The sequence below is a fragment of the Ranitomeya imitator genome, chromosome 3, assembly GCF_032444005.1.
Source record: "Ranitomeya imitator isolate aRanImi1 chromosome 3, aRanImi1.pri, whole genome shotgun sequence".
Lineage (NCBI taxonomy): Eukaryota > Metazoa > Chordata > Amphibia > Anura > Dendrobatidae > Ranitomeya > Ranitomeya imitator.
This window is the reverse complement of record NC_091284.1, coordinates 506,254,670-506,282,595: the sequence shown is the minus strand read 5'-3', so window position 1 is coordinate 506,282,595 and position 27,926 is coordinate 506,254,670. Positions and strand designations below refer to the sequence as shown.

General features: G+C 41.9%; 1 protein-coding gene across 1 annotated transcript in view; it reads left to right on the top strand.

Annotated features, from left to right (window-relative positions):
• Window positions 1-27,926, top strand: part of CFAP47 (cilia and flagella associated protein 47) — an 874,184-nt gene that overhangs the window by 76,522 nt on the left and 769,736 nt on the right. The window contains exons 13-21 of the mRNA XM_069757658.1: window positions 2,538-2,724; window positions 9,037-9,133; window positions 9,438-9,654; window positions 12,761-13,005; window positions 16,449-16,579; window positions 16,691-16,813; window positions 22,988-23,119; window positions 23,548-23,625; window positions 24,982-25,126. Coding sequence (XP_069613759.1) covers window positions 2,538-2,724; window positions 9,037-9,133; window positions 9,438-9,654; window positions 12,761-13,005; window positions 16,449-16,579; window positions 16,691-16,813; window positions 22,988-23,119; window positions 23,548-23,625; window positions 24,982-25,126 — 1,355 coding nt within the window. The remainder of the gene's footprint in view (window positions 1-2,537; window positions 2,725-9,036; window positions 9,134-9,437; window positions 9,655-12,760; window positions 13,006-16,448; window positions 16,580-16,690; window positions 16,814-22,987; window positions 23,120-23,547; window positions 23,626-24,981; window positions 25,127-27,926) is intronic.

The following is a 27,926-nucleotide window of genomic DNA, read 5'->3' as shown; positions in this document are numbered from 1 at the left end:
TGCCACTACCAATCAGCGACGTGGATTTCCATGACAGACAGAGGCCGCGACCAATGAATATTCGTGACAGACAGAAGGACAGAGACAGAAAGACGGAAGTGACCCTTAGACAATTATATAGTAGATATATCTGTCACAGGGTCCTTCTCCAGTATCACACAATCAACAGAGCTAGAGTATAGTAAACTATTCCAAGACCTTTATTTAGGCAAAAATACGAAAGGTCCATATACGATCCACCACACAAAGGATAAAATAGTCCAGAACCTGAATGCAGTTCAGTAACAGACAGCAGACAGAGGATAGCATAGTCCATATACACTTCTTTCTCTCTGAGATGCTGTGAACACATCATCATTCCACACAGGACTCATCTGTATCTCCCCCTCTGATATTTTAAGTCTCCCTCCTCACTCACATGTCAGGAGAGGGAAGGTCTCAGGGGCTCATGGTTTCAACAAGATAGGTCAACATGTCATTAGCATATTAGCACACAATACAGTGCTGTGGGGGCTGATATTAGATGGCAGCAACAGCCATTCATCAATTAGCAAATAACCCCTTCTACAAGAGAACACCATGAAAATAGGTAAAATAGAAATATAAACAAAAATGATACCCATATAGCATATCACACCATCACAATATCTATCTATATAATCGTCTAAGGGGTAGTTCCATCTGTTTGTCTGTCTGTTAGTCTTTTTGTCTGTAACGGAAATCCTGCGTCGCTGATTGGTTGCGGCTGGCAGGCGACAGGCTTAGGCCGGCTGTGAATTGGCCCCTCCCTACTCTCCTCCAGTCATTGCCCCCTCGCTACTCCCCTCCAGTCAGTGCCAGTGTGTCGCCCCATCCCAGACCAACTTTTTACTATTGATGCTGGCTATGCAGCATCAATAGTAAAAAGATACAATGTTAAAAATAATTAAAAAAAATAAAAAATTGTGCTATTCTCACCTTCCAACGTCCACCGATGCCGGTGATGCAACCGCCAGCTCCCATTCCCAGTGATGCATTGCGAAATTACCCAGATGACTTAGCGGTCTCACGAGAACACTACGTCATCTGCGTAATTTCGCAATGCATCACTGAAAACGGAAGCTGGCGGCAGCGTCGCGCGCATCGGCACAGCTTCGCTGGACACCGGAGGGTGAGTGCATAACTATTTTTTATTTTAATTTTTTTTAACAGGGAAATGGTGCCTACACTGCTATATACTATGTGGGCTGTGTTATATACTGCGTGGGCTATGTTATATACTACGTGGCCTATGTTATATACTGCGTGGGCAGTGTTATATACTGCATGGGCTGTGTTATATACTACTTGGCCTGTGTTATATACTGCGTGGGCTGTGCTATATATTACGTGGGTTGTGCTATATATTACGTGGAACACTAAAATACCACATCCTAGATATCACTGGATGAAATATTCCAAATGTTTATTCATTACCTAATGAAATGTATTGAGAACAAAAAAAAACATAAAATTGATCAGTGGAAATCAAAATTAATATGTCATATATGTCTGAATTTAGTTTGTGTGGTCTCCACGTGCTTGTAATGACCTCCCTACATTGCCTGGGCATGCTCCTGATGAGGCAGCGGATGTTCTCCTGAAGGATCTCCTCCCAGACCTGGACTAAAGCATCCGCCAACTCCTGGGCAGTCTGTGGTGCACTGCTTTTCCTGCTCTATACATTATTAAAACCGGACAGCACACATGAACACAGATCCATGTGCAGTTTGGGATTTTCATAAACTTGTATGTGAGATATTGATCTTTGACTTTAATCAAAAACAGAAACACTTTGTGAACTGCCTCATAAACTACAATAAATACATGTTCTATCCATGAAAAACAGAGATAGTACACGTATGTGAAAAACAGTTGCTTGTCTGAATGAGGCCTTAGGGTATGTTCCCACACAGTTTTTATTTTAGGCACACAAAGCTGACGTGGTTTTCAAGAGAAAATTAGTAATCTAAGTATTTTTTGTTGAGGTTTACAGATCTGAGGTTTGAAATAATGTTTGACACAATTTTGAAGAGATGAGCCAATTTATCAAAGCATTCTTGACAGAATTTTGATGTAAAACATTGAAAAGTTACAAAATTTAGGCACAAATTCCGAGTTTTACATAAATTTTGCAACTTTTTGTGTCTTGACATCAATTTTCCTCTCGGCTTTTCCCTGTCCACTCCTCTTAAGTGACAGGTCTCTCCCTGTATGTGTGTATAAGGAAAGATCGATCCCTTCAGGGGTCCTGGTGGTAAGCAGCCACCGGGGACTGAGTCGCACTGGAGATTAGTCAAACAGGCCGGTTGCCGGCGGCTTTTAAAGCATCTTTTTCTCTGAAATGCTGCTGTGTCTGATACAAGCTACCTGTGGATTGGGCAGCATGTATCAGCTGTCAGATTCCCTAGATTCTTGGTAAAATAATGTATTTGAATTATTTTGGAGAAGGAAGCGTCACTTTCTGTCCACAACAGAAGCAGCTTCCATTGTTAGTTATTAGTCTCTGTTCTTTCTAGGGCATTTGAAGAAGTGAATAATGATGTAGACATTGGCATTACCCCAGCAGCCGGACTTCAGTCTCCTAGTACTCCACTTTCTAAGTTCTTTAATGAACAGCAGCAAACTAAATCAGCTCCTAGTAAAGGACGCATGCTGACCACTCGGCAACTTGCTACTGGAGAGTCCAGATCCATAACACGAGAGGTAAGTGTCTTACAGTCGAAAGGTTACTGTCCATCCATGTTTACTCTATTTTGTCTAATACTTCTACAAATTAAACAGTCGCACACAAACCACAGCTGCTTGCTTCTTTTGGGATATTGAAGGGGTGTTCCTGGACCCCACACATGATACAAATGCTGATCATGTGGTATGAATGCTGAGACTCCCACTATTTCGAGAGTAGCATTGCCCAGTTCTTGTTTCCACCAAATTGATTGCACATGTGCGTTTTATTTCTTCCATAAAGTTTATGGAAGATATTTAAATATCTGTCATGAGAGATATTGAAACATCTGTCTCATAGATTTTAGTAGTAATGATTAGAGATGGGTGGACCCTTGGATGTTCAGTTTTGGTGGAACAGTTAACAAAGTTTGGGTTCGGGTACCAGAACAGTACCCAGAGCCAAACCTTGAATAGGGGGCCAGAACATCCAATGTTTGCCACGTTGTCATGTTCTGTCAAAGTTTACCTTCGGTCACTGGCGTCAGCTTATGGGAGTATTCATCAGCTGACACCTGTGCTCTAAATAAATAATTTAAGCAAAAAAAACGTCAGTTCCCCTGTATTGCAAAACTGACAGCTGCGGGCAGCAACCCTCAGCTGCCAGCTTTAGCAAGGCTGGTTATCAAGAATAGAGGGGCCCTCATGCTGTTTTTTTAAATTATTTAAACAAATAATAAAAAAAACGGCATTTGGTCTCCCCCATTTTTGACAACCAGCCAAGCTAAACCAGACAACTGGGGGCTGGTATTCTCAGGCTGGTAAGGATATTGGCACCCCCAGCCTAAAAATTGCAGCCAGCAGCTGCCCCGAAAAGGCACATCTATTTTTATTATTATTATTGTTATTATTATTATTTTCCTTTTTTATTTAAAAATAACAAACACAATTTTACTCACCTAACACCTATTCCATAGAAGCCTTCATCTCCTGTAATAAAACAAAAATAAAAAACAATATCCCTCACCTGTCTGTGTTCTGTCCCACGCCGTAATCCATGTCTGGGGATAACCATTTTTCAACCTGGACGGTGCCAAAATGTGACCGTCCAGGCTGAGAACCACTGAGGAATGAGCTTCTGCGAGCTCAGCCTCAGTGATCAGCGATGACATCATTGAGGTTACGATGTAGAAAAGCCGCGGAGACACCATCACGTGTTTCTCAACACAAGCAATAAATAGCCAGGTCTTTCACCGGGAAGGAACAACCACGGGAAGGGCAGCATCCAAAAAGGAAAACCACCTATGCCAAAACATGGTGTCCATCCACAGACAGCTGTTTTGGGGTATTTGCCCCTCATCAGTGTGGAGTAGGAAACTGGCTATTGGGAGCAGTGCCTAGTAAAAGGACTATAAACATAAGGATGAATGACCTCGGGGAGATCAAAACATCCAACACCGCGGAGACACCATCATCCTTATGTTTATAGTCCTTTTACTAGGCACTGCTCCTAATAGACAGTTTCCTACTCCACACTGATGAGGGGCAAATACCCCAAAACAGCTGTCTGTGTATGGACACCATGTTTTGGCATAGGTGGTTTTCCTTTTTGGATGCTGCCCTTCCCGTGGTTGTTCCTTCCCGGTGAAAGACCTGGCTATTTATTGCTTGTGTTGAGAAACACGTGATGGTGTCTCCGCGGCTTTTCTACATGCATTTGCATATTTCCGATGAGGGATGGGGGCAGTGTTCTGGATCACTGCGTTGAGAAACACGTGATGGTGTCTCCGCGGTGTTGGATGTTTTGATCTCCTTGAGGTCATTCATCCTTATGTTTATAATCATTGAGGTTACCGCCAGTCACTGAGGCTACATTCCCAGCCGGGTCCCTGAACTGTTGTAACCTCGGTGAGATCACCGTTAACACAGTCAGAAAAAGTCTCACGGCGCAGCTCTGAGCTCAGAATGTTCACTGGGAGAAATTTCTCCTGGTGAACTCTGGTGAATTAAAAAAAACTGTGTTGGACCTTTCTATTCTTGATAACTAACCTTGCTAAAGCTTACAGCTGAGGGTTGCCCTCTGCAGCTGTCAGTTATGCCTGGCTGATTATTAAAAATACAGGGGAACCCACGCTGGTTTTTGTTTTAAAATTATTTAGAGCACAGGCGACTGATGAATACTCCCATCAGCCACCGCCAGCTCTCGCTGTTATTAACAGCAGCAGGCGTAGGCTGATGGGAGCAATAAACCCTTTAGCCGATGCCAGTGACTGGACGTAAACTTTTTACCTCCGATAACAGTGTGGGAACCGTGGCTGCCTGACCAGTGGAAATAATTTTACCGCCAATCAGAGGCAGTGTTTGCTGCGCTGTCATGTGCATAACAGCTCAAGAAACAACCGATGTTCGGGGGGAGTCGAACCTAAACAGTAGCCCGGACTTCCTGGTGAAGTCCATGCCTGAACAGTAGGTGTTCATTACGAACCCAGAACTTTACTTTTCGGGTTCGCCCATCTCTAGTAATGATTTAAACATGTCAGCCAATGTGCCACAACAGACACCAACTATATTTTGGTCCTCCGCCAGAGGACAAAATGTATCTTAGCTTAACCCCTTCACACCACAGACCTTTTTTGTTTTTGCATTTCTGTTTTTCGCTCCCCTTCTTCCCAGAGCCATAACTTTTTTATTTTTCCATCAATATGTCCATGTGTGGGCTTGTTTTTTTGTGAGGCAAGTTGTACTTTTGAATGACGCCATTGGTTTTACCATATCATGTACTGTGGAAAATGGGAAAAAAATTCCAAGTGCAGTGAAATAGCAAAAAAAGTGCAATTCCACAACTGTTTTTTGGATTTCTTTTAGCATGTTCATCAAATGCTAAAACTGACCTGCCACTATGATTCTCAAGTTCAGTATGAGTTTGTAGATACCAAATATGTACAGGTTTTTTTCTGTTTAAGTGATGAAAAAATAATCCAAAATTTGTTAAAAAAAAATAAATTGCGTCATGTTTTAAAACCCGTAGCGTCTCTATTTTTCGTGATCTGAGGCTGGGTGAGGGCTTATTTTTGATGTGCTGAGCTGATGTTTTTAATGATACCATTTTGGTATAGATATAAACTTTTGATCGCCTGTTGATGCATTTTAATGCAAAGTTGTGGTGAACAAAAAAAAATTCTTTTTTTTTTTTTTTTTGAAATTCTTTATTTAAGTTTTCAATTAACAGTAATAAAACAGTTAACATTTGCTCTCATGTCAAGAAATACGGGTATTTGTCATATTATAATATGTCTAAGGATATTCATGGCAGATGGATTAAACGTATACATTCCCTAGAAAGTGAAGACAGTTGAGCTTACAGAACTTAGAACAAAATTTCAGGACTGCAAAGAACTAGCCCTAGAAACAGTACGAGTTATGATAAAAATTTGTAAGGCTAGAGGGTGAGACGGAAGGACTAATTTACCGTGGATATAATTGAATTCAGATGAGGTGAAGGAGGAGTGGACGGCAAAGAAAATGGCTGGAACATGCAAAAAATAGAGTCAGGACGGTCATCGCGTCTTGCTAAAGAAAAGATAAGTAGGAAGGGCCAAACAGAACTCTTGGTAGGGGACTAGTAGATGAATTCCTCAAGGGGGATCCTCCGCCCCAAGTCCAAGAGTAGGGGATAAAAACACCTCCCACGGAAGCCAAGAATCCTTGAATTTCTCGTGAGAGCGTGCCTCCCAGCTAGATAATTCCCCAAAAAAGTAATTCTGACGTTTTGACTTTGTTTTTCGCTACGCCGTTTACCGATCGTATTAATTCTTTTTATATCTTGATAGATCAGGCAATTCTGAATGCAGTGATGCCAAATATGTCTATTTTTTATTGTTTTATTTTGAATGGGACAAATAGGAGGTGATTTAAACTTTTTAAAAATGTTTTCTATATTTTAAAAAATATTTTTTTTTTACTTTTCACTTGTTTCAATAATCTCCATAGGAGATTAGAAGCTGCGATAACCCGATCACCTCTGCTACACACAGGCGATGATCAGATCGTATCCTCTGTGTGTAGCAGAAATGCTCACTTGCTATGAGTGCTGACCACTGGGCAGGGGTTGGGGGATTACAGCAGCTCTGGTGGTGAACAGGCAGCAGATTTAGGGACATACTGGAGAGGCTGTTAGCAGGGAGACCACAGAGGAGGGTACCACAGGAGTTGAGAAAGGGAAATGATCTGGTCATGCACTAACATTTTAGTAGATTCGGGGTTGAGGAAAGGACAGATTTTGGAAATATTTTTAAGTTGAAGGTGGCAAGAAGTGGTAAGAGCTTGGATGTGTAGTTTGAAGGACAGAGCAGAGTTGATGGTTACTCTGAGGCAGTGGAGACAATAGGGGTTCCAAGATAGAGCATTGAGGGACACTACAAAGAAAATGGGCGAGATAAGAAGGTAGTATGTGAATGGGAGATGCTAAATATGCGGTTAAAAAGGAGATCCAGGAGAGGGCAAGATCTTTGACTCAAAGGGAAGAGAGGATCTGTAGTAGGACAGAATAGTTGACTTTATTAAAGGCAGAGGACAGGTCTTGGAGGAGGAGTATAGATATTTGCTTGTTAGCTTTGGCGGTAAGTGAGTAGTTTTTGGTCAGGGCAATTTTGGCGTGGTGGGGATGGAAGCCGGATTGTAGGTTGTCAAAGAGTGAGTTAGGTGAGAGGTAGAAGGAAAATTCAGCATGGACATGCTGTTCAAGGAGTTTGTAGGTAAATGGGAGCAGCGATATGGGAAAATAGTTGGACATAGATGTTGAGTTGAGGTATAATTTCTCCAGGTGTGATTGTGGCATGTTTATAAACAGAAAGAAGGTGCTAGAAGTTAACAATAGGTAGAACACATGTGTTTGATCTGGAATTATTGCATTGGTGAGGTGGGATATGATGGGATCAAGTGCCCAAGTGCTGAGGTGTGATGTAGAGAGATAGATCAGATAAACAGTGTGGACAGCAGAAACCCTGTATCTCGATTATTAGGTCAGATAGACAGTGTCAAGGGTTTACTGCGACAGAGAGGAGCCAGAAGACCACAGGGTCTGATTTCTTCTACTCCTGCACTGATTAGAAGCACTTTATGTTCTTATTAATCGGTGTAAATTTCTCTTAGCAGTGCAGTAGTTAATCTGCTCAGTTGAGAGCTCCTGGAGCATTAAAGCTTTCAGCTCTGCACCGTTAGCCACTCTCATCTGCTATATAAACTGGGCCCTGGCTAGCACTCATTGTCAGAGTTGCTTTTGCTGCATGGCTGGAGGTTGTTTTTGGTTATTATTAGAGAAGATAGTTGGTGGATTTATCTGTGACTGTTTATAGGTTTTGAGTGTGTGATAATTCTCTTTCTTCTCCTACTTTGGTTTAACCCCATCCTCCACTCCCTGCTGCATTCCTCTGTTGTATGTGTGCGTATATTTGTATGTTTGGTATTTTTCATTACCTTTGTGGGAAGGTTGGACAACAATGTGAGCAGCCTCTTCTTTCCTCAGCACTCCTGGTATCTCTAGTTATAGATCAGATAGAGAAAGTGGACAGCAGTGTAAGCAGCCTCTTCTTACAGCAGCAGTGCACCCCTGGTATCTCCAGTATTAGATCAGACAGATAGGGTGGACAGCAGTGTGAGCAGCCTTTTCTTACATCGGAACCGCTGGTATCTCCAATATTAAATCAGATAGAGTGGACAACAGTGTGAATAGCCTTTTCTTACCTCAGCACCCCTGGTATCTCCAGTATTAGGTCAGATAGACAGGATGGAAGGATGAACAACAATGTGAGCAGTCTCTTCTTTCCTCAGAAACCATGATATCTTTAGTAATAAATCTGATAGACAGAGTGGACAGCAGTGTGAGTAGCCTCTTCTTACCTCCGTACCCCAGGTATCTCTAGTAATAGATCAGATAGACAAGGTGAAGAGCAATGTGAGCAGACTTTTCTTATCTCACCACTCCTGGTACCTCCAGTATTAGGTCAGATAAACAGGGTGGACAGCAGTGTGAGCAGCCTCGCCTTACCTCAGAACCCCTGCTATCTCCATTAATAGATCAGATAGAGAAGGTTGATGGCATTGTGATCTGCCTCGTCTTACTTCAGCACTCCTGATATCTTTGTGTCTGTGAGAGGACCTGCTTGCTGATTTGAAGGTGATAGTCAACCCATTTACCTCCTGGACCCCGGTGTGGCACACTTTGCGCCAATAATATGTCCGCTTCTGTAGCACACACTGTGTGTACAGGCTTTGGTGTATTCGATGTTCATGATGCTCTGACCAGGATACAACAATATTTTTTATCACTATGCATTCTGACATTTCCCATAGATTAATGAAGGTCTTAATGCAATGCCCCGCACTTCAACGGAGAAGGAAGACTGCAGTCTTGTTCTGACACCTCAGCAACTTCACCGCATACTTATCGGTAAGACATAACACATGAATTATGTAAGCAAAAGGCCCTGAACAATAATTGTTCTTTTCAGACTGTATTCAAACTTAAGATGTTCAACTATACAATTAATGCTAGAGATAAATATATAAATGTGCAAGGAAGTCGACATCTCTGAAAATTAATATATGAATGGCTTGAACTAGTTCGGCAGGTAGCTTATTTATTTTTTCCCAGACTCTTACATAAAAATGCAGCAGAGCTTATCAGAATTTAATTAAATTTGTCTTTTTGAAGTTTTTAACATTTTCTTGCACTTTCATTTTAACTCTTACAGGTCCTACTACAATAGACTTTGGTGAAGTCTGCATTCGCTCCACATCAGTTAAAGAAATGAATATCATAAACAGTCTTCCCACGTACATCTGGGTTCAAGTGGAGATTGATTGCGAAGAGCTGCAGCAAACCAGCCCACTTTCTCATGTTGTGCCACCAATGTCAAAGACGGAGATCCCAGTTGTCTTTGAGACGAATGCGCTGGGGAAATTTAAGAAGTAAGGACAAATATATATTTATTCTTAAATATACATAGTATTCCATTATGTTAAGCCTGTGGGATCCCTGTTTCAAAGAGCCACATTTAAATTGGAAGTGAAATTGCTCAGACATCATATCATGCTTGGTGAGTTGATGTTCGTTAGGAGAACTGATGTAGTTAATCTGAAACAATCTGGATTTACCGTCAAAGCAGAAACAGAATGCTGAACAATAATATGAAAATGGTACCAGCAAGAAACTCATATTCCAAAAGATTTGGAAAATAAGTGAGCTGCAATTTAACCTGATAATGTCGAAGCATCATAGATTCACAGCGCTTGTCCTGAGTTCTAAACCCACACTATTGTAAATTGACGGTGTGGTGTTAAAGCTCTTGCTCCTACAATCTAGCAGAAGCAGGTGCTGGGCCCATCTGTCAGCCGGGGACCCTGGGGAGAAGACAGAAGCAGTTTATTACCTCTTCTGTCTTCCATTGTGCCGCTAGCTACATAGTACTCAATGAGCTCTATGTGGTGTGCAGAAGCATTGTCAATGTTTCTGTAGGACCTAGCAATCACATGATCTCTGGCTATCTGCCAACATAGTGGAGGCTTTTCTGGGACACATTATATAAATCAGCTGCAAAAAAAATAGCAATAGAAAATTAAATGTTCCCACCCTAAAAAATTTTTTTTATTTTCCTTAAAATACATAGCATTACATACAAATAACAAGAAAACGTAAAACCTACCCATATTAATTATCCAAGCTACAATAGTAACTTGGAGTTCTTGATGCTTACTGATACAATAAACATCTATTAGCTGGTAGTCAGTGATAAAGGTTATCTCCAAATACAGCTTTCAAACCCTAATGATCGGTGGTGCAGCCAATGTCTTGACCCAGGTGGTGAGTGGAAGTCTAAATGCCCTGCACTTTCTGTTGTACATAGTGACTTGATTCCTGTTGTTAGACACCATATAATGCCTGCTGTTGTACTGGAACTATGCTCCTGAGGTTCTAAATAGACTTTGTACACCTGATTTTCAAATTGAGGCCTAATGGGAACCTTTCTTGAGCTTTCGGGAAACCAAGTTTCATTCTGGAGTAGCGTAGTAAAAGGAAAGTTCAAAATACTGTCATCGTTGAAAAGATATGCTAAGAAAAGAGAAACTCAAGTTTGAATCTAAATGAAGGTGGAAGTGTATCGAAGGTGAAACTATTCCAAACTTCTGCCCAATCCCCCATTTTATTTTCCACCTAGCACTACCGCCTTGGGCTTGATTGATGTTTTTGCAGTGCAGCTCATTGAGTAACGTAAAATGGACATCAATTAAACAGGTTGCCCATTGCTCGGATAACACCTTCTTATGTACTTCATTGCTTAATGTAATGCAAAAACATCTTATACTCACCTCCCATACCGGCACAATTCTAGCAATGTCGGCACCAAGTCTGTCAATGCTCGTGTAGCATTGTTATGTCATGTGAACCCTGTAGCCAATCAACAGTCGCAAATGGGCTCCTGCGCTCTCACTTCCTTTCGATGTTTGTGTTACATTGTGGAATATCGTTTTTACAAAGGGATTGTCTGAGTAGTGGACAACCCATTTAAGTTCTTGAGGTGGCCTTGCATGAGGAATCTGTGCACTTTCCAGGAATCAGACCATGCTCACAGCACTCATAGTTTCATTTTCATAAAGATTCATAATTCAGTTTACTCAGAAATTAAATATCCAGTTGCATCCATGATTATGTATTTGAACTTGTTTTTTTTACTATCCTAACCAACAATGTTTTTTCTGTGGCGACCCTAAAGCTCCTGACAAGCTCCCATTATGAGTCACCGGCCTGTCCCAGCGGCTGGCACCTTCACTGCTCACACCGGTCTACTAAGTCTACGTTCACATTAGCGTTCCGCTAATGTGCGTCGCTGTTGCGTCGGCGACGCAGCGGCGACGCAGCGGCGACGCGCCCCTATGTTTAACATAGGGGACGCGTGCGTTTTTTGGGTGGCGTTTTTCGACACGTGCGTCGTTTCCGACGCTAGCGTCGGACGCAAGAAAATGCAACAAGTTGCATTTTTCATGCGTCCGATTTTCGTCAAAAAACGACGCACGCGTCGCAAAACGCAGCGTTTTTGCGCGCGTTTTGCGCGCGTTTTTTGTGCGTCGTGCGTTGCGTCGCCGACGCACCGGCGCGCAACGCTAATGTGAACGTAGCCTAACATAATTGCTGTGTCAGATCCAAAAGCCTGAATTAAGAAGGAACAATGCTTTGACATCTTAGGGAAATAAGTGGAACAGAAAGTGACCTCTTAGCTTTCATGATAGTGCATGCCTTCACCAACTTTACAAAATCAGTAACAACAGTGACGAAGATTGCTGGCCCTTCTGCTCTCAATAATTGTTCACCGCCCAAAAAAAGTACCATAAAAATTAACTTTTATTGATTATTTTTTTAAAATATATAGTTATCTACTCAAACTTAGACGTATAAGTTTATCACCGCATTAAACAAATAAGGAAGGTTCAATCTGATCTCATTTCTTATCCTTTTATCTCCGATGTTATTATTGTATTAGCCATTACATCATAGTTTAGGTATATTACAATTCTAATGTATCCATTTAACAACAATGACATATATCCCTATGTGTCTCACATACTTACTGTAAGTTTTAGCTTCACAATTACTGTAGATATTCTTCATTTACTTGTCCGACAAGCAGTTAACATCATAAATGGCTATTGCACCTCTGGGAATAACCTTTTGGTTACTGTTAGCATTTTATTTAGTACTGCAGGCATCACCAGGACTTTATTTCCTCATTATTAGTAGAAGGGGTCTTTATACGTATACTTTCATCAGCCACCTTTATGGGCTAGCATGGTCTCCAGGTGCAATGCTCTGTGACCCCAAGGCTCTAACTAAGAACAAATATGGCCCGAATAATAGCGATATATTGTATGTGAACCGGCTGTTTGCCAGAACGATAAGAAATTAAACCAACGAGCATGTTTTATGTATTCCAACCATAATGCTGACTGTTCTTATATTATTACTATCCTTGTGAAGCCAAAAAGACAGAATAAAACTTACTGCTCTGATTATGACTTGCAGGTCAATTTCCTACTCCGTGAATAACAAGCACATCGGACACATCTTAGTAACTGCGAAAGCAGTTCCCATTGCCCTTGAGCTGTCTTCTCACGAGCTGGTTCTGAAGCCCAACAACGACTTCTTAGCTGAGACAGGATTTAGATCGTCCATAAGATTGTATAATCGCAGGAATCATGCCGCTGAATTTAGCTGGAAGCCAATCATAACTGAAAAGGGAATTGCTTTTTCGATACGTCCTGCGAGAGGTAAAGAACGACAGATTGTTACTTTTCACAAATGATAGTTTTCATAATAGAAAAAGGATGTAAATCTATGTATGAGCTGACTCTGACTCTGACAGCGACATACTGTATTTAAGCTCCACTAATGAATTCCGATCTTCTTATTCACAGTTGTACGTATATTCCATAATTTATCATTGTTGTCTTTTCATCACTATATAGTGTTTTGTTCTGTAGCTCGCAGCAATTTACATATACGGATACGGACAGAAGAAATAATGCAGAGATTTGCTACTTTTTCATTCCTAGTCTTAAAATTGTGCATTTTTAATATCCTTTACTACAAATAATGCTAAGAGAAATAAACACTAATATAAAATTCAGCATAAAAAGAACATTTCCACATATAGCTTGAGAATATATCATTTAAAGTGAGCATCTAGATATGTAAATTGCAAGTGGAAGCGCCACACATGCGAAAAGTGACAAGTACAATGGATGCATACTGTAGGGTAGCACAGGTGGGGGAAAGATCCACAATCACTTTTAAGACAATGGATAATTAAATTCTGGGATATACAATGGCTTGTGAAAGTATTCACCGCCCCTTGGCTTTTTACCTATTTTGTTACATTACAATCTGTGTTTAAATAGTTTTGCAATATGATTTGTGTGTGATGCATCAGCACTAAATGGTCTAAGTTGGTGATGTGAGAAAATTGAAGCATAAATTAAATTTATGGGATCAAATAGCTAAAATTTTGGCATGTGCATACATATTCACCCATTTTGCAATGAAGCGCAAAAAATTTTCTTGTGCAAGTGATTACCTTCATTAGTCACATGCTTAAGGTACCTTCACACTAAACGACGCTGCAGCGATCCAGACAACGATCCGGATCGCTGCAGCGTCGCTGGAGAGCTGTCACACAGACCGCTCTCCAGCGACCAACGATGCCGGTAACCAGGGTAAACATCGGGTTACTAAGCGCAGGGCCGCGCTTAGAAACCCGATGTTTACCCTGGATACCATCCTAAAAGTAAAAAAAACAAACGCTTCATACTTACCTTCCGCTGTCTGTCCTCCGGCGCTCAGCTTCTCTGTACTGGCTGTGAGCACAGCGGCCGGAAAGCAGAGCGGTGACGTCACCGCTCTTATTTCCGGCTGCTGTGCTCACAGTGAGTGCAGGAAAGCACAGCGCCGGAGGACAGACAGCGGAAGGTAAGTATGAAGCGTTTGTTTTTTTTACTTTTAGGATGGTATCCAGGGTAAACATCGGGTTACTAAGCGCGGCCCTGCGCTTAGTAATCTGATGTTTACCCTGGTTACCAGCGAATACATCGCTGAATCGGTGTCACACACGCCGATTCAGCGATGTCAGCGGGAGAGCCAGCGACCAAAGAAAGTGCTGGCCCTCTAGCCCTGACCAACGACATCACAGCAGGATTCTGATCGCTGCTGCGTGTCAAACTGAACGATATCGCTAGCCAGGACGCTGAAACGTCACGGATCGCTAGCGATATCGTTTAGTGTGAAGGTACCTTTAGTGAAAGGAAGCCCCCCCTGTGTGCAATCTAAGTGTCACATGGTCTGTCAGTATATACACACCTTTTCTGAAAAGGCCACAGAGGCAGCACCACCATTAAGCAAGAGGCACCAATAACGAAGACCCAGGAGATCTCCAAACAAGTCAGGGATAAAGTTGTTGAAAAGTACAAGATGAGATTTGTCAATACAATCACAATAAGCCGTAGACTCCATAGAAGTAGCCTTTATGAAAGAATGGGTAGAAAAAAGCCTTTACTTGCATACCAAAATTGTAAGGCTCGTTTTGAGATGGCCAAAAGGTATGTTGGAGGCTCCTGAAATGTACAGAGGAAGGTGCTGTGATCACGAGACCAAAATTGAACTTTTTGGTCACCAAGGTTTACGCCATGTCTGGCTCCAAATCAACACAGCTCATCACCCTAAGAACACCATCCCCACAGTGAAACATAGTGGTGGCAGCATCATGCTGTAGGGATGTTTTTGGCAGCAGGGACAGGAAAATGGTCTGAATTGATTGGAAGATGGAATGTTCTAAGTACTGGGATATTCTTGAGCAAAACCTGTTTCAGTCTGTCAGTGATTTAAGACTGGGATGGAGGTTCACCTTCCAACAAGACAATGACCCAAAACATACTGTTAAAGCAACACTCGAGTGGTTTAAGGGGAACATGTAAATGTTTTAGAGTGGCCTAGTCAAAGCCCAGACCTTAATCCGATTGACAATCTGTGGTCATACTTAAAGATTCTTGTTCTTCAGTGATAACTATGTAACTTGAAGAGCTGGAGTAGTTTTGCCATGTGGAATGGGCAAAAATCTTAGTGATAAGATGTGGAAAGCTCATAGAGACTTATCCAAAGCGACTTTCAGCTATAATTGCCGCAAAAGGAGGCTCTAAAAAAGTACAGACTTTAGGGGGTGAATAGTTATGCATACAATTGTTGTTTGCTTCACAATAAAAAGAAAACCAAATGTTCATAGTTGTAGGCATGTGCTTTACATGAACTGATGCAAACCCTCAAAAATAACAATGAAATTCCTGGTTGTGAGATAGCAAAACACGAAAAATGCCAAGGGGGTGTATACTTTCAGAGGCCACTGTGTATGTGAATACCATAATATAACCTTTACACTTCTTTTTTTAAAAGGGGTGTTTGCATATCTAGTTTTCAGAAGCACACTGCTTGCTCATCTGCATCCCGACTTTCTGCTTTGCAGTGGGTGATGCCCTCCTGTATGTAGGCAGTTCAGAGCAATCTGCTTCAGAGCGGCAAGGTGTCTATACCCAGCCAACCAGCGACCACTCTGAAACTGCAAGGTGGCTTATAATCTAGGCAGTGAGCGATACAAGCTAAAATGATATCATCCCTCAGGTCTTGATAACAAAGAAGATTTTGATTAAGAGGTAGATTGCATATGTGCTTGTTTTTACATGGTGGACATTTCAATTTTGTCTATTTAAGAACACGAGACAACTCCTTTAAGTGCTCTCTTCTCATGAGGGCATGCACATGGCCTTAATACAACCTCCGAGGTGCGTGAACATGCATTTGTATACATGTTGCATTTTAACCATTTAACTATCAGAATATGTGATGATATCTGCTTGTAAACATAGACAGACAATAAGTGACATATGAATTCCTGCAGATCATGAACTGTTACCGTATATTTAGTTCGGAGCATCTGAAGTTCTGCGCAAGTCATATTTTAAGCCAAAAACATAATTTTCCTTTTTGGATATTTTTGCTAAATGTTCTTGCAATGGACCGGGTGCATGTTGTCAGTAAATATAATTTTAGTTCTTATTTCATGAGATGTTCTCCCTGGATACTTATATTTCCTTGCAGACTGATTAATTTTGCTGTTTACTGATGATCAGGACTATATTCAGTTTACTTTGTGATTGATTCCTATTAGGCATTGTTGATGCATATGAAGACCTTGAGTGTGAAGTTGTATGGCACCCAGGATTCGGCTCACCAGACACAGGCGAATTCAATCTGTGTGTACAACAGCGAAATACACACAAGCTAAAATGCATTGCAGAGGTAATCAGAGCCGGCGTCATGGATAATACGTATATTATCTTAGCTTACAATAAAAAGGACTGCCTGGAATTGGCGATTTGGAAACACTAATGATTTTTCCTTCATTTGCAGATTGGGTCGGCAAATGTCCAGTTTACAGAGCAAAGAATTCTTTTCCATTATGCTCCGCTTGGCCTATCTACCTTTAAGACAGCCATTATTCAGAACACTGGAATGAGCCATGCATACTTTCAGGTAACCATAAAAGAGGTTGTCCGACCCGTTAATCTGTGCTGTCTTGTGATATACAACTCCCCTATACATTTTGTTTTTTGCTTCTGCCGTTCGTTCCTCCTGAATTTCACTTCACTCCCTGCACCCACTTTATTTATCTGCAGCTCTACCAAATGTGACAACTCCCTGTACTTTATTATCTAACCTCATGGGCAGAGCTGGCACCACCCGGCCTCAGTGTCCAGCATTGCCCACAACACACTCATTGGCTGTCAGTAATATTGGAAATAACAAAGCAGTGTCCTCTGTCTGGGGAAAGCAGCACATCCACAGTGGTGATAGAGCGTCACATGTATCCACATCACATCCACAGTGGTGATAGAGCGTCACATGTCCCCACATCACATCCACAGTGGTGATAGAGCGTCACATGTATCCACATCACATCCACAGTGGTGATAGAGCTTCACATGTCCCCACATCACATCCTCAGTGGTGATAGAACTTCACATGTCCCCACATCACATCCATAGTGGTGATAGAGCTTCACATGTCCCCACATCACATCCTCAGTGGTGATAGAGCGTCACATGTCCCCACATCACATCCACAGTGGTGATAGAGCGTCACATGTCCCCACATCACATCCACAGTGGTGTCTGAGCTTCACATGTCCCCACATCACATCCACAGTGGTGATAGAGCGTCACATGTCCCCACATCACATACACAGTGGTGATAGAGCGTCACATGTCTCCACATCACATCCACAGTGGTGATAGAGCGTCACATGTCCCCACATCACATCCACAGTGGTGATAGAGCTTCACATGTCCCCACATCACACCTACAGTGGTGATAGAGCTTCACATGTCTCCACATCACATCCACAGTGGTGATAGAGCTTCACATGTCCCCACATCACATCCACAGTGGTGATAGAGCTTCACATGTCCCCACATCACATCCACAGTGGTGATAGAGCTTCACATGTCTCCACATCACATCCACAGTGGTGATAGAGCTTCACATGTCCCCACATCACATCCACAGTGGTGATAGAGCTTCACATGTCCCCACATCACATCCACAGTGGTGATAGAGCTTCACATGTCACCACATCACATCCACAGTGGTGATAGAGCTTCACATGTCCCCACATCACATCTACAGTGGTGATAGAGCGTCACATGTCCCCACATCACATCCACAGTGGTGACTGAGCTTCACATGTCCCCACATCACATCCTCAGTGGTGATAGAGCGTCACATGTCCCCACATCACATCCACAGTGGTGACAGAGCGTCACATGTCCCCACATCACATCCACAGTGGTGATAGAGCGTCACATGTCCCCACATCACATCCACAGTGGTGACTGAGCTTCCCATGTCCCCACATCACATCCACAGTGGTGATAGAGCTTCACATGTCCCCACATCACATCCACAGTGGTGATAGAGCGTCACATGTCCCCACATCACATCCACAGTGATGATAGAGTGTCACATGTCCCCACATCACATCCACAGTGGTGATAGAGCTTCACATGTCCCCACATCACATCTACAGTGGTGATAGAGCATCACATGTCCCCACATCACATCTACAGTGGTGATAGAGCTTCACATGTCCCCACATCACATCCACAGTGGTGATAGAGCTTCACATGGCCCCACATCACATCCACAGTGGTGATAGAGCTTCACATGTCCCCACATCACATCTACAGTGATGATAGAGCTTCATATGTCTCCACATCACATCCACAGTGGTGATAGAGTGTCACATGTCCCCACATCACATCCACAGTGGTGATAGAGCTTCACATGTCCTCACATCACATCCACAGTGGTGATAGAGCTTCACATGTCCTCACATCACATCCACAGTGGTGATGGAGCTTCACATGTCCCCACATCACATCCACAGTGGTGATAGAGCTTCACATGTCCTCACATCACATCCACAGTGGTGATAGAGCTTCACATGTCCCCACATCACATCTACAGTGATGATAGAGCGTCACATGTCCCCACATCACATCCACAGTGGTGATAGAGCGTCACATGTCCCCACATCACATCCACAGTGGTGACTGAGCTTCACATGTCCCCACATCACATCCACAGTGGTGATAGAGCTTCACATGTCCCCACATCACATCCACAGTGGTGATAGAGCGTCACATGTCCCCACATCACATCCACAGTGATGATAGAGTGTCACATGTCCCCACATCACATCCACAGTGGTGATAGAGCTTCACATGTCCCCACATCACATCTACAGTGGTGATAGAGCTTCACATGTCTCCACATCACATCCACAGTGGTGATAGAGCTTCACATGTCCCCACATCACATACACAGTGGTGATAGAGCTTCACATGTCCTCACATCACATCCACAGTGGTGATAGAGCTTCACATGTCCTCACATCACATCCACAGTGGTGATGGAGCTTCACATGTCCCCACATCACATCCACAGTGGTGATAGAGCTTCACATGTCCTCACATCACATCCACAGTGGTGATAGAGCTTCACATGTCCCCACATCACATCTACAGTGATGATAGAGCGTCACATGTCCCCACATCACATCCACAGTGGTGATAGAGCGTCACATGTCCCCACATCACATCCACAGTGGTGACTGAGCTTCACATGTCCCCACATCACATCCACAGTGGTGATAGAGCTTCACATGTCCCCACATCACATCCACAGTGGTGATAGAGCGTCACATGTCCCCACATCACATCCACAGTGATGATAGAGTGTCACATGTCCCCACATCACATCCACAGTGGTGATAGAGCTTCACATGTCCCCACATCACATCTACAGTGGTGATAGAGCTTCACATGTCTCCACATCATATCCACAGTGGTGATAGAGCATCACATGTCCCCACATCACATCTACAGTGGTGAAAGAGCTTCACATGTCCCCACATCACATCCACAGTGGTGATAGAGCTTCACATGTCCTCACATCACATCCACAGTGGTGATAGAGCTTCACATGTCCCCACATCACATCTACAGTGGTGATAGAGCTTCACATGTCCCCACATCACATCCACAGTGGTGATAGAGCTTCACATGTCCCCACATCACATCTACAGTGGTGATAGAGCGTCACATGTCCCCACATCACATCCACAGTGGTGATAGAGCGTCACATGTCCCCACATCACATCTACAGTGGTGATAGAGCTTCACATGTCCCCACATCACATCCACAGTGGTGATAGAGCATCACATGTCCCCACATCACATCTACAGTGGTGAAAGAGCTTCACATGTCCTCACATCACATCCACAGTGGTGATAGAGCTTCACATGTCCCCACATCACATCCACAGTGGTGATAGAGCTTCACATGTCCTCACATCACATCCACAGTGGTGATAGAGCTTCACATGTCTCCACACCACATCCACAGTGGTGATAGAGCATCACATGTCCCCACATCACATCCACAGTGGTGATAGAGCTTCACATGTCCCCACATCACATCTACAGTGGTGATAGAGCTTCACATGTCCCCACATCACATCCACAGTGGTGATAGAGCTTCACATGTCCCCACATCACATCTACAGTGGTGATAGAGCGTCACATGTCCCCACATCACATCCACAGTGGTGATAGAGCGTCACATGTCCCCACATCACATCCACAGTGGTGACAGAGCGTCACATGTCCTCATACCACATCCACAGTGGTGATAGAGCTTCACATGTCCCCACATCACATCTACAGTGGTGATAGAGCTTCACATGTCCCCACATCACATCCACAGTGGTGATAGAGCATCACATGTCCCCACATCACATCTACAGTGGTGAAAGAGCTTCACATGTCCCCACATCACATCCACAGTGGTGATAGAGCTTCACATGTCCTCACATCACATCCACAGTGGTGATAGAGCTTCACATGTCCCCACATCACATCTACAGTGGTGATAGAGCTTCACATGTCCCCACATCACATCCACAGTGGTGATAGAGCTTCACATGTCCCCACATCACATCTACAGTGGTGATAGAGCTTCACATGTCCCCACATCACATCCACAGTGGTGATAGAGCTTCACATGTCCTCACATCACATCCACAGTGGTGATAGAGCGTCACATGTCCCCACATCACATCCACAGTGGTGATAGAGCATCACATGTCCCCACATCACATCCACAGTGGTGATAGAGCATCACATGTCCCCACATCACATCTACAGTGGTGAAAGAGCTTCACATGTCCCCACATCACATCCACAGTGGTGATAGAGCTTCACATGTCCTCACATCACATCCACAGTGGTGATAGAGCATCACATGTCCCCACATCACATCTACAGTGGTGAAAGAGCTTCACATGTCCCCACATCACATCCACAGTGGTGATAGAGCTTCACATGTCCTCACATCACATCCACAGTGGTGATAGAGCGTCACATGTCCCCACATCACATCCACAGTGGTGATAGAGCGTCACATGTCCCCACATCACATCCACAGTGGTGATAGAGCATCACATGTCTGCACATCACATCCACAGTGGTGATAGAGCGTCACATGTCTCCACATCACATCCACAGTGGTGACTGAGCTTCACATGTCCCCACATCACATCCACAGTGGTGATAGAGCATCACATGTCCCCACATCACATCTACAGTGGTGATAGAGCGTCACATGTCCCCACATCACATCCACAGTGGTGACAGAGTGTCACATGTCCCCACATCACATCCACAGTGGTGATAGAGCGTCACATGTCCTCACATCACATCCACAGTGGTGACAGAGCTATAGAAGGGTAACAACCATAGTGCCATAGTTTGAACTATAATGTTGTTAAAATAAAATGGCCTATAGTAAAATGTGTGATATAGTCAATAAAGACTAGCACACTTCAGTAATAATGGTATGAAAATAAAACAAGGTGGGTCACTAGAATTTACAAGGAAGGAGATGCAGATGAAAATACGGCGATCTGAGAAAGACAGATAGTGTTCAGGCTTATGAGGGTGTAGTATTACTAAAGTCAATACAAGGAAGATCATAGAGCCTGTTCAATAGTGCTGCCCATGCTATCGACATTAGTGCCAGCTTTGGGTTTTAATATAATAGTACTTGTCAATGATCAAGTTTAGATAGCTGATTAATGGGGACATAAACAGCAAACAGCGCCAGAATTCTGGTATTGTCCAGTTTGGATGATAACACGATATCACGTTGCGCTGCTGTAATAAAGAACTTTTGGGACCAAGATGAGATAAATGCTTTTTAATTCCACAACGCGTTTCAATGCTGGACTAGATTCTTTTTCAGATTTTGTCGTATACTATGCCAGATGAAGAGACTTGAGTATTCTCGAAAGCTTGCAACTTGTTACCATCTTTTCATTTAGCCATTAAAAGGTGTCAACCACTGTGGACTCTCAATTTTTAATTTTTTTTTAAGTCATATCATTAAGAAGCTGGAATTGTACAAGCTTCACCTAAACAATTAACTATAACTTACGTAAAAGTTATACTAAGCATAGCAGTTAAAATACGTTAATGTATATATATATATATATATATATATATATATATATATTGCCTTCAAAAAGTATTCATATCCCTCAAACGTTTCCACAATTTTTCACATTGCGCCCAAAAACTTAACAGAATTTATTGCGATTTTATATGGTATATAAAACAATTTAAAAATGTGGAAAAATTCAAGAGGTATGAGTACTTGATCAAGACATTGCATATATAGATACAAATATCTCTATATCTATTAGTGATGAGCGAGTGTGCTCGTTACTTGAGTTTTCCGAGCATGCTCGAGCCTCAACCAGGTATTGCCGATGCTCAGATCCCTGCTCCGCATGTTGAGTGGCTTAAAGAAAGATGCAGGGTTTGCCTGCCATACATGGTTAAGCTGTAGCCATTTTTATTGGCTGTATTACAGCCACGAAACATGCGGGGCAGGGATCGGAGCATCGCATCCGAGCAACGCCAATACTTGGTTGAGAGTCGAGCACGCTCGGAAAACTCGAGTAACAAGCATACTCGCTCATCACTAATCTCCATATACTGTATCAATCTTTCTCCACGTCGAAAAGATTTTGTCATTTTTCATACAAATATTTATATTAATGATTTTTTTGTTTCTCCTCCCTTCCAGGTTGTAGATATTAGTCCTTTGCCTGGCATGACCATTACTCCATCTCTTGGAGTGATCCCTGTTGGAGGCCATGCTGCGCTAACAATCTTCTTCACACCAAGGACAGTCATGAAATTTGATACCAGGATTGAGGTATATATGTATTGCATTTGCTGGTAAAACATATTGACCTATTTAGTACTATTATTCAATTTTTTCCTACTTTAAATGTAAATTGAGTCGGTTAAAATATTGCATCTGAAATGGCAACAAATGTGTGCCTTGTCTTCCCATCCTGTACGTCATCCATTTTTAAAGGCTCTATTGTAAAGATTTTATAGGGAACTGGATAGGGCTTTTTATAATTTTTTTTATTTGTGTACAAAAAACGATTTCATGCCGATGTCAAGAATTTAATTTGCTAACATGCAGACATGAGAACCATGCTGGGGCAGGGGGAGGTTAGAACGTCTGCGACAGGGCCCCATGATTTCTATGTGCACCCCTGACTATGTATCTTATCTAAAGCAATGTAATGCATGGCGTAAATTGTATAACATGTATTACTCTTTCCTGTCAAGGTATCAGTGCGGAATGCAAAGTCTTTAGAACTAAGAATTGGAGGCTTGGTCGTGCCATCAGACGTGGACATTTCTGTAGTAAGTAGGAGCTTTGCCTCCATTTATTGTGACATGTATTGGACATTTACTAAAATCCCATCAGGCATTTCTTATAATTTGGCCCAAAAATAAAGTGCATATTGCAGTGCTCGAGAAATAACACGATGATGCGCATTTCACTCTGATTGCTTGAGACAAATAAATGCATTTGTACATAATTTGGTGTTCAAAGGAATTTAGCTGAAATTGTGTCTGTTCCTCATGGATAACCCTGAGCATTCACCAGTAAAGTATTGCCTGAAAAGAGCAGATTTGTAGAGCAGCATTATTAACATCCAAATAACTTGTCAGGTCACAAGAGTAATGCTTATGAAGAAATACTAAGCCCCAGGCCAGATCTAGTGCTCAGATGGTCTTATATCTGTGAACGGAAGGGGAGGCTTGAAATAGTTTGAATGTTTGAATGATTAACTAGAAGAAATTGATGCATAAATTGTGATTTTAGAAGAGCTTATCTCATAGGATAGCACTGCAGTGCTGGGGTCCTGGGTTCAAATCCCACCAAGGACAACATCTGCAAGGAGTTTGTATGTTCTCTCCGTGTTTGCGTGGGTTTCCTCCGGGTTCTCCGGTTTCCTCCCACATTCCTAAGACGTACTGATAGGGAATTTAGATTGTGAGCCCCATCGGGGACAGTGATGATAATGTGTGTAAAGCGCTGCAGAATATGATAGCGCTATATAAGTAATGCATAATAAATAATAAATTAAAAATAAGTAGAATGTAATAGATAAATACATAAAGATATAAACTGACTAAAAAAATTGTGAATATACCTAAATAATCATATAATAAAAATATTTAACAATATTAAAATAGTTAAAAAGCATTAAATCACAAGGAAACACAAATTAGACAATGTCAGAAGCACCATAGTGCAAAACAGGACATTAATAGGAGAGCTGTCTACAAATCATGGTTATATATATATATATATATATATATATATATATATATATATATATATATATATATATATATATATATATATATATATATATATATATATATATATATATCCATTCCAACAGGTATTTGCAAAAATACAAAAGGAACTTAATAGGCTAAAATAGTCCAAAAGTTAAATACATGAAAAGCAAAAAAGGGGAAGGGAGTAAATCATAATAAATGAATGGATAAGTACCAGTAGTCAGTAACCCGTTGTCATTACTGACTATATATTAACTCAGAGATTTGCTCTATAGAAGTTACTTCAACATATTTTTGCTGTGATTTTGAAAATAACGCCACAATATTGCATGGCTACATTGGCACTAAGGCTCTGCTGTTACTTCTTTTTGTTGATTTGTAAACTGTTCTTTTTATAATTTTCAGGGCTCATTCCTTTTTCCTGGAGTGTATGTAAACTCTACCCAAGCTATACCTTTTATGCTTCAGAATAAAGGGATGGCTCGTGCAAGAGTAGAATTTGACCTTTCAAAATATGAAGATTTTTCTTTGACATTCAAAGAAGATGCAGGTACTCTAATTATCTAAGAAGGGGCAAATCCGTATGAGATTGATGTAAACAAATGTATATATTTTGTCATAGTCTTTGTCTTTATTGCTTCTTACAGTAAAGTTCTCTACAGTTTGACTTTTGAGTATTGATGAGTGGAACTGAATTCCTCCTAGTCTTGGTTTTATATAGTCTGCATATACTGTCTGACTTTCTAAACCAAGCAAGCTAGGTATGAACTGGCAAAAACCAGGGAAGGCTTAAGGGAACTTGTCTTCAGGTAAAAGTGGGCACTTTTTGCTCTTACTTTATTCCCGCTGCTCCCATGGGTATGCATTTTTTTTTCTAAATACACCATACAGTTCCTTTTTATTTAGTGTTAATTTTATGGTCTTTACTAAAGTGGTGTTGTTCACAGGGTAACCATGCAAAGTGGGCTAAAACCACATCTGCAGGAAATTCTTTGAGCCACACACCTTTAGTAAAGAATATAAAAGTTAATGCAAAATATAAAGTCTCATCTCTGGAATTGTATGGTGAAGTTACAAAAACAAACAAAAAATGGAAAAATCCGGGGAGCAGCAGGAATAAAATAAGAGCAAAAATTGGTCACTTCTGACCTGGTGACACATCCTCTTTAGTAAGGATGACCCCTTTCAGGAAATGTTTACCTGCCAGCTCAATTTGTTGTAAAAAACAAACTGCACTTTTCTTCCACTTCCCTGGTCCAGATCTCTGTCTCTTTGCTCATCCTGTCATTGTCTATAGACTGCAGAAGTGACATCATGTCAGTGGCACTGCAGGAGCTTTGCCAATGTGGATGGCATGAGCCAAACAACAGAGTCTGGGTTCCACTTAAAAAAAGAGTGCTGGACTTGGGGAGGTTAAGAAAAAATAACTGTTTGAGTTTATATAACGAACTTAGCCGGTAGGCAAAACCTTTTTTGAAGAAGACAACCCCTTTAATTAGTCACAGTCATTACAACAAATTTTGCATAAAACAAAAGCACAAGTAATTACAAGAAACTTTGTGTTCAGAGATATATACTCATTTCTCCACTTGTGAGCCCATTCTACTCCCTCACCTACTAATCTCAACGTTCTAAAAAACTACAATTTAACTTGCTCAAGATAAGGCAGACTGTCATATCAACTTAGGGATTAGATTACATGCTGCCCATGAAGATTTTTGGAAGTCAGGGAGGAAGAGCACTCTAGGAGAGAGGCAGAGAGACACAGGGAGAAAATGCTGTTACTTTCTAGCCGGTGTCTATCACACCCAATTCTGGATTCACAGCTACACTTTTCAGTTGTATAATGTGTTCCCTGCTGCTGCTTGGGAGTACGTGTTACACACAGTCTATGTGTATTGAGTATGAGAGACATGTCTAAATGTCTAGTCTAAAGACAACTGAATATTAGAGATAGACTAGGGTAATTAGAGGAGACCTTTGTTAGGGTAAGGGATATGTAGTCATGTAAGAAATAATCGAATTCCTTTTGTGCACACTCAGGACATATTTTTCCAAAAAGTCTCCTAAAAAACTCTGTAGAGAAATGATTTCTAAGACCTGCATCCAGGACTGTATCTTAGGACAGAATTAGTTCAGTTGCCGTGGCCCCTAGCAAATCTGAATAATCTGAAGTTCCAGTAACTGGAAAATGAATACAAGGAGGTTCAAATGACTTTATAATGATTCAGAGAAAGCAATTCTTGTAAGAGGATGAAATGTAAGGCAAAGTGTTGCATATTGTATTACAAGTGACTTGTTTTACACTAGAGCTTGGGAGTCTTCTTCTCTCTAGATACTTTTTCTGATGGTTCAGCTGGATGGCATCACACCACGATGCGTGCCACTGCTTTCCGTACAGAGCATGGTGTGTTTCTTGTTTCCTCATTTGTAATATTAAATTTGCAGGATGAAAAGACCAGGATTATGTCATAAGAAACATACAACTCACCCATTTAGTGTTAAACCCAGTGGAAATAGTATAATCAAATGCAATGCTAAGTCATTCTTTCATTTGACTTTTACAATTATTTCACTTTTATGCATTGTAATGTATAAAGTGCATAAAGCACCATTCCAGCATTCAATTTTTTTATATTAGTGGCACTGCTGGAGTGGTATAAGTTTCCTGACCCTAGTCTCAATGGCGGGCATATCATTGGTGCAGCCTGTGCAGCTGCACAGGGGCCTGAGTGGTAAGGGGGCCCACTTCTACATCCAAAACTGGTGGAATTATGCATTTTGTTGAGCTGTTAGACTGCAAGTTATTGTTCATGTACAGGGGCCCTCTTCTTTGTGTGTACCCCAGTCTTAGCCTTATATTTACCAGCTGCCCTTATCAGCTGTTGCCTGTTGTGAATTCTGTTGTCGGGCTCCCTCCTGTGGTCATGAATGGTACTTCGGCTGGTTCTGTCCATGGACTTCCTCTGGTGGGTGTTTCTGAGTTTCCTTCCACAGGTGACGAGGTTAATGCGTTAGCTGCTGCTCTATTTAACTCCACTTAGATCTTTGCTCCAGGCCACCTGTCAATGTTCCAGTATTGGTCTAGTTCACTCCTGGATCGTTCTAGTGACCTGTCTTCCCAGCAGAAGCTAAGTTCCAGCTTGTATTTCTTTGGTTTGCTATTTTTCTGTCCAGCTTGCTATTATTATTGTTGTCTTGCTTGGTGGAAGCTCTGGGACGCAGAGGGAGCGCCTCCGCACCGTGAGTCGGTGCGGATGGTCTTTTTGCGCCCTCTGCGTGGTCTTTTTGTAGGTTTTTGTGCTGACCGCAAAGTAACCTTTCCTATCCTCGGTCTGTTCAGTAAGTCG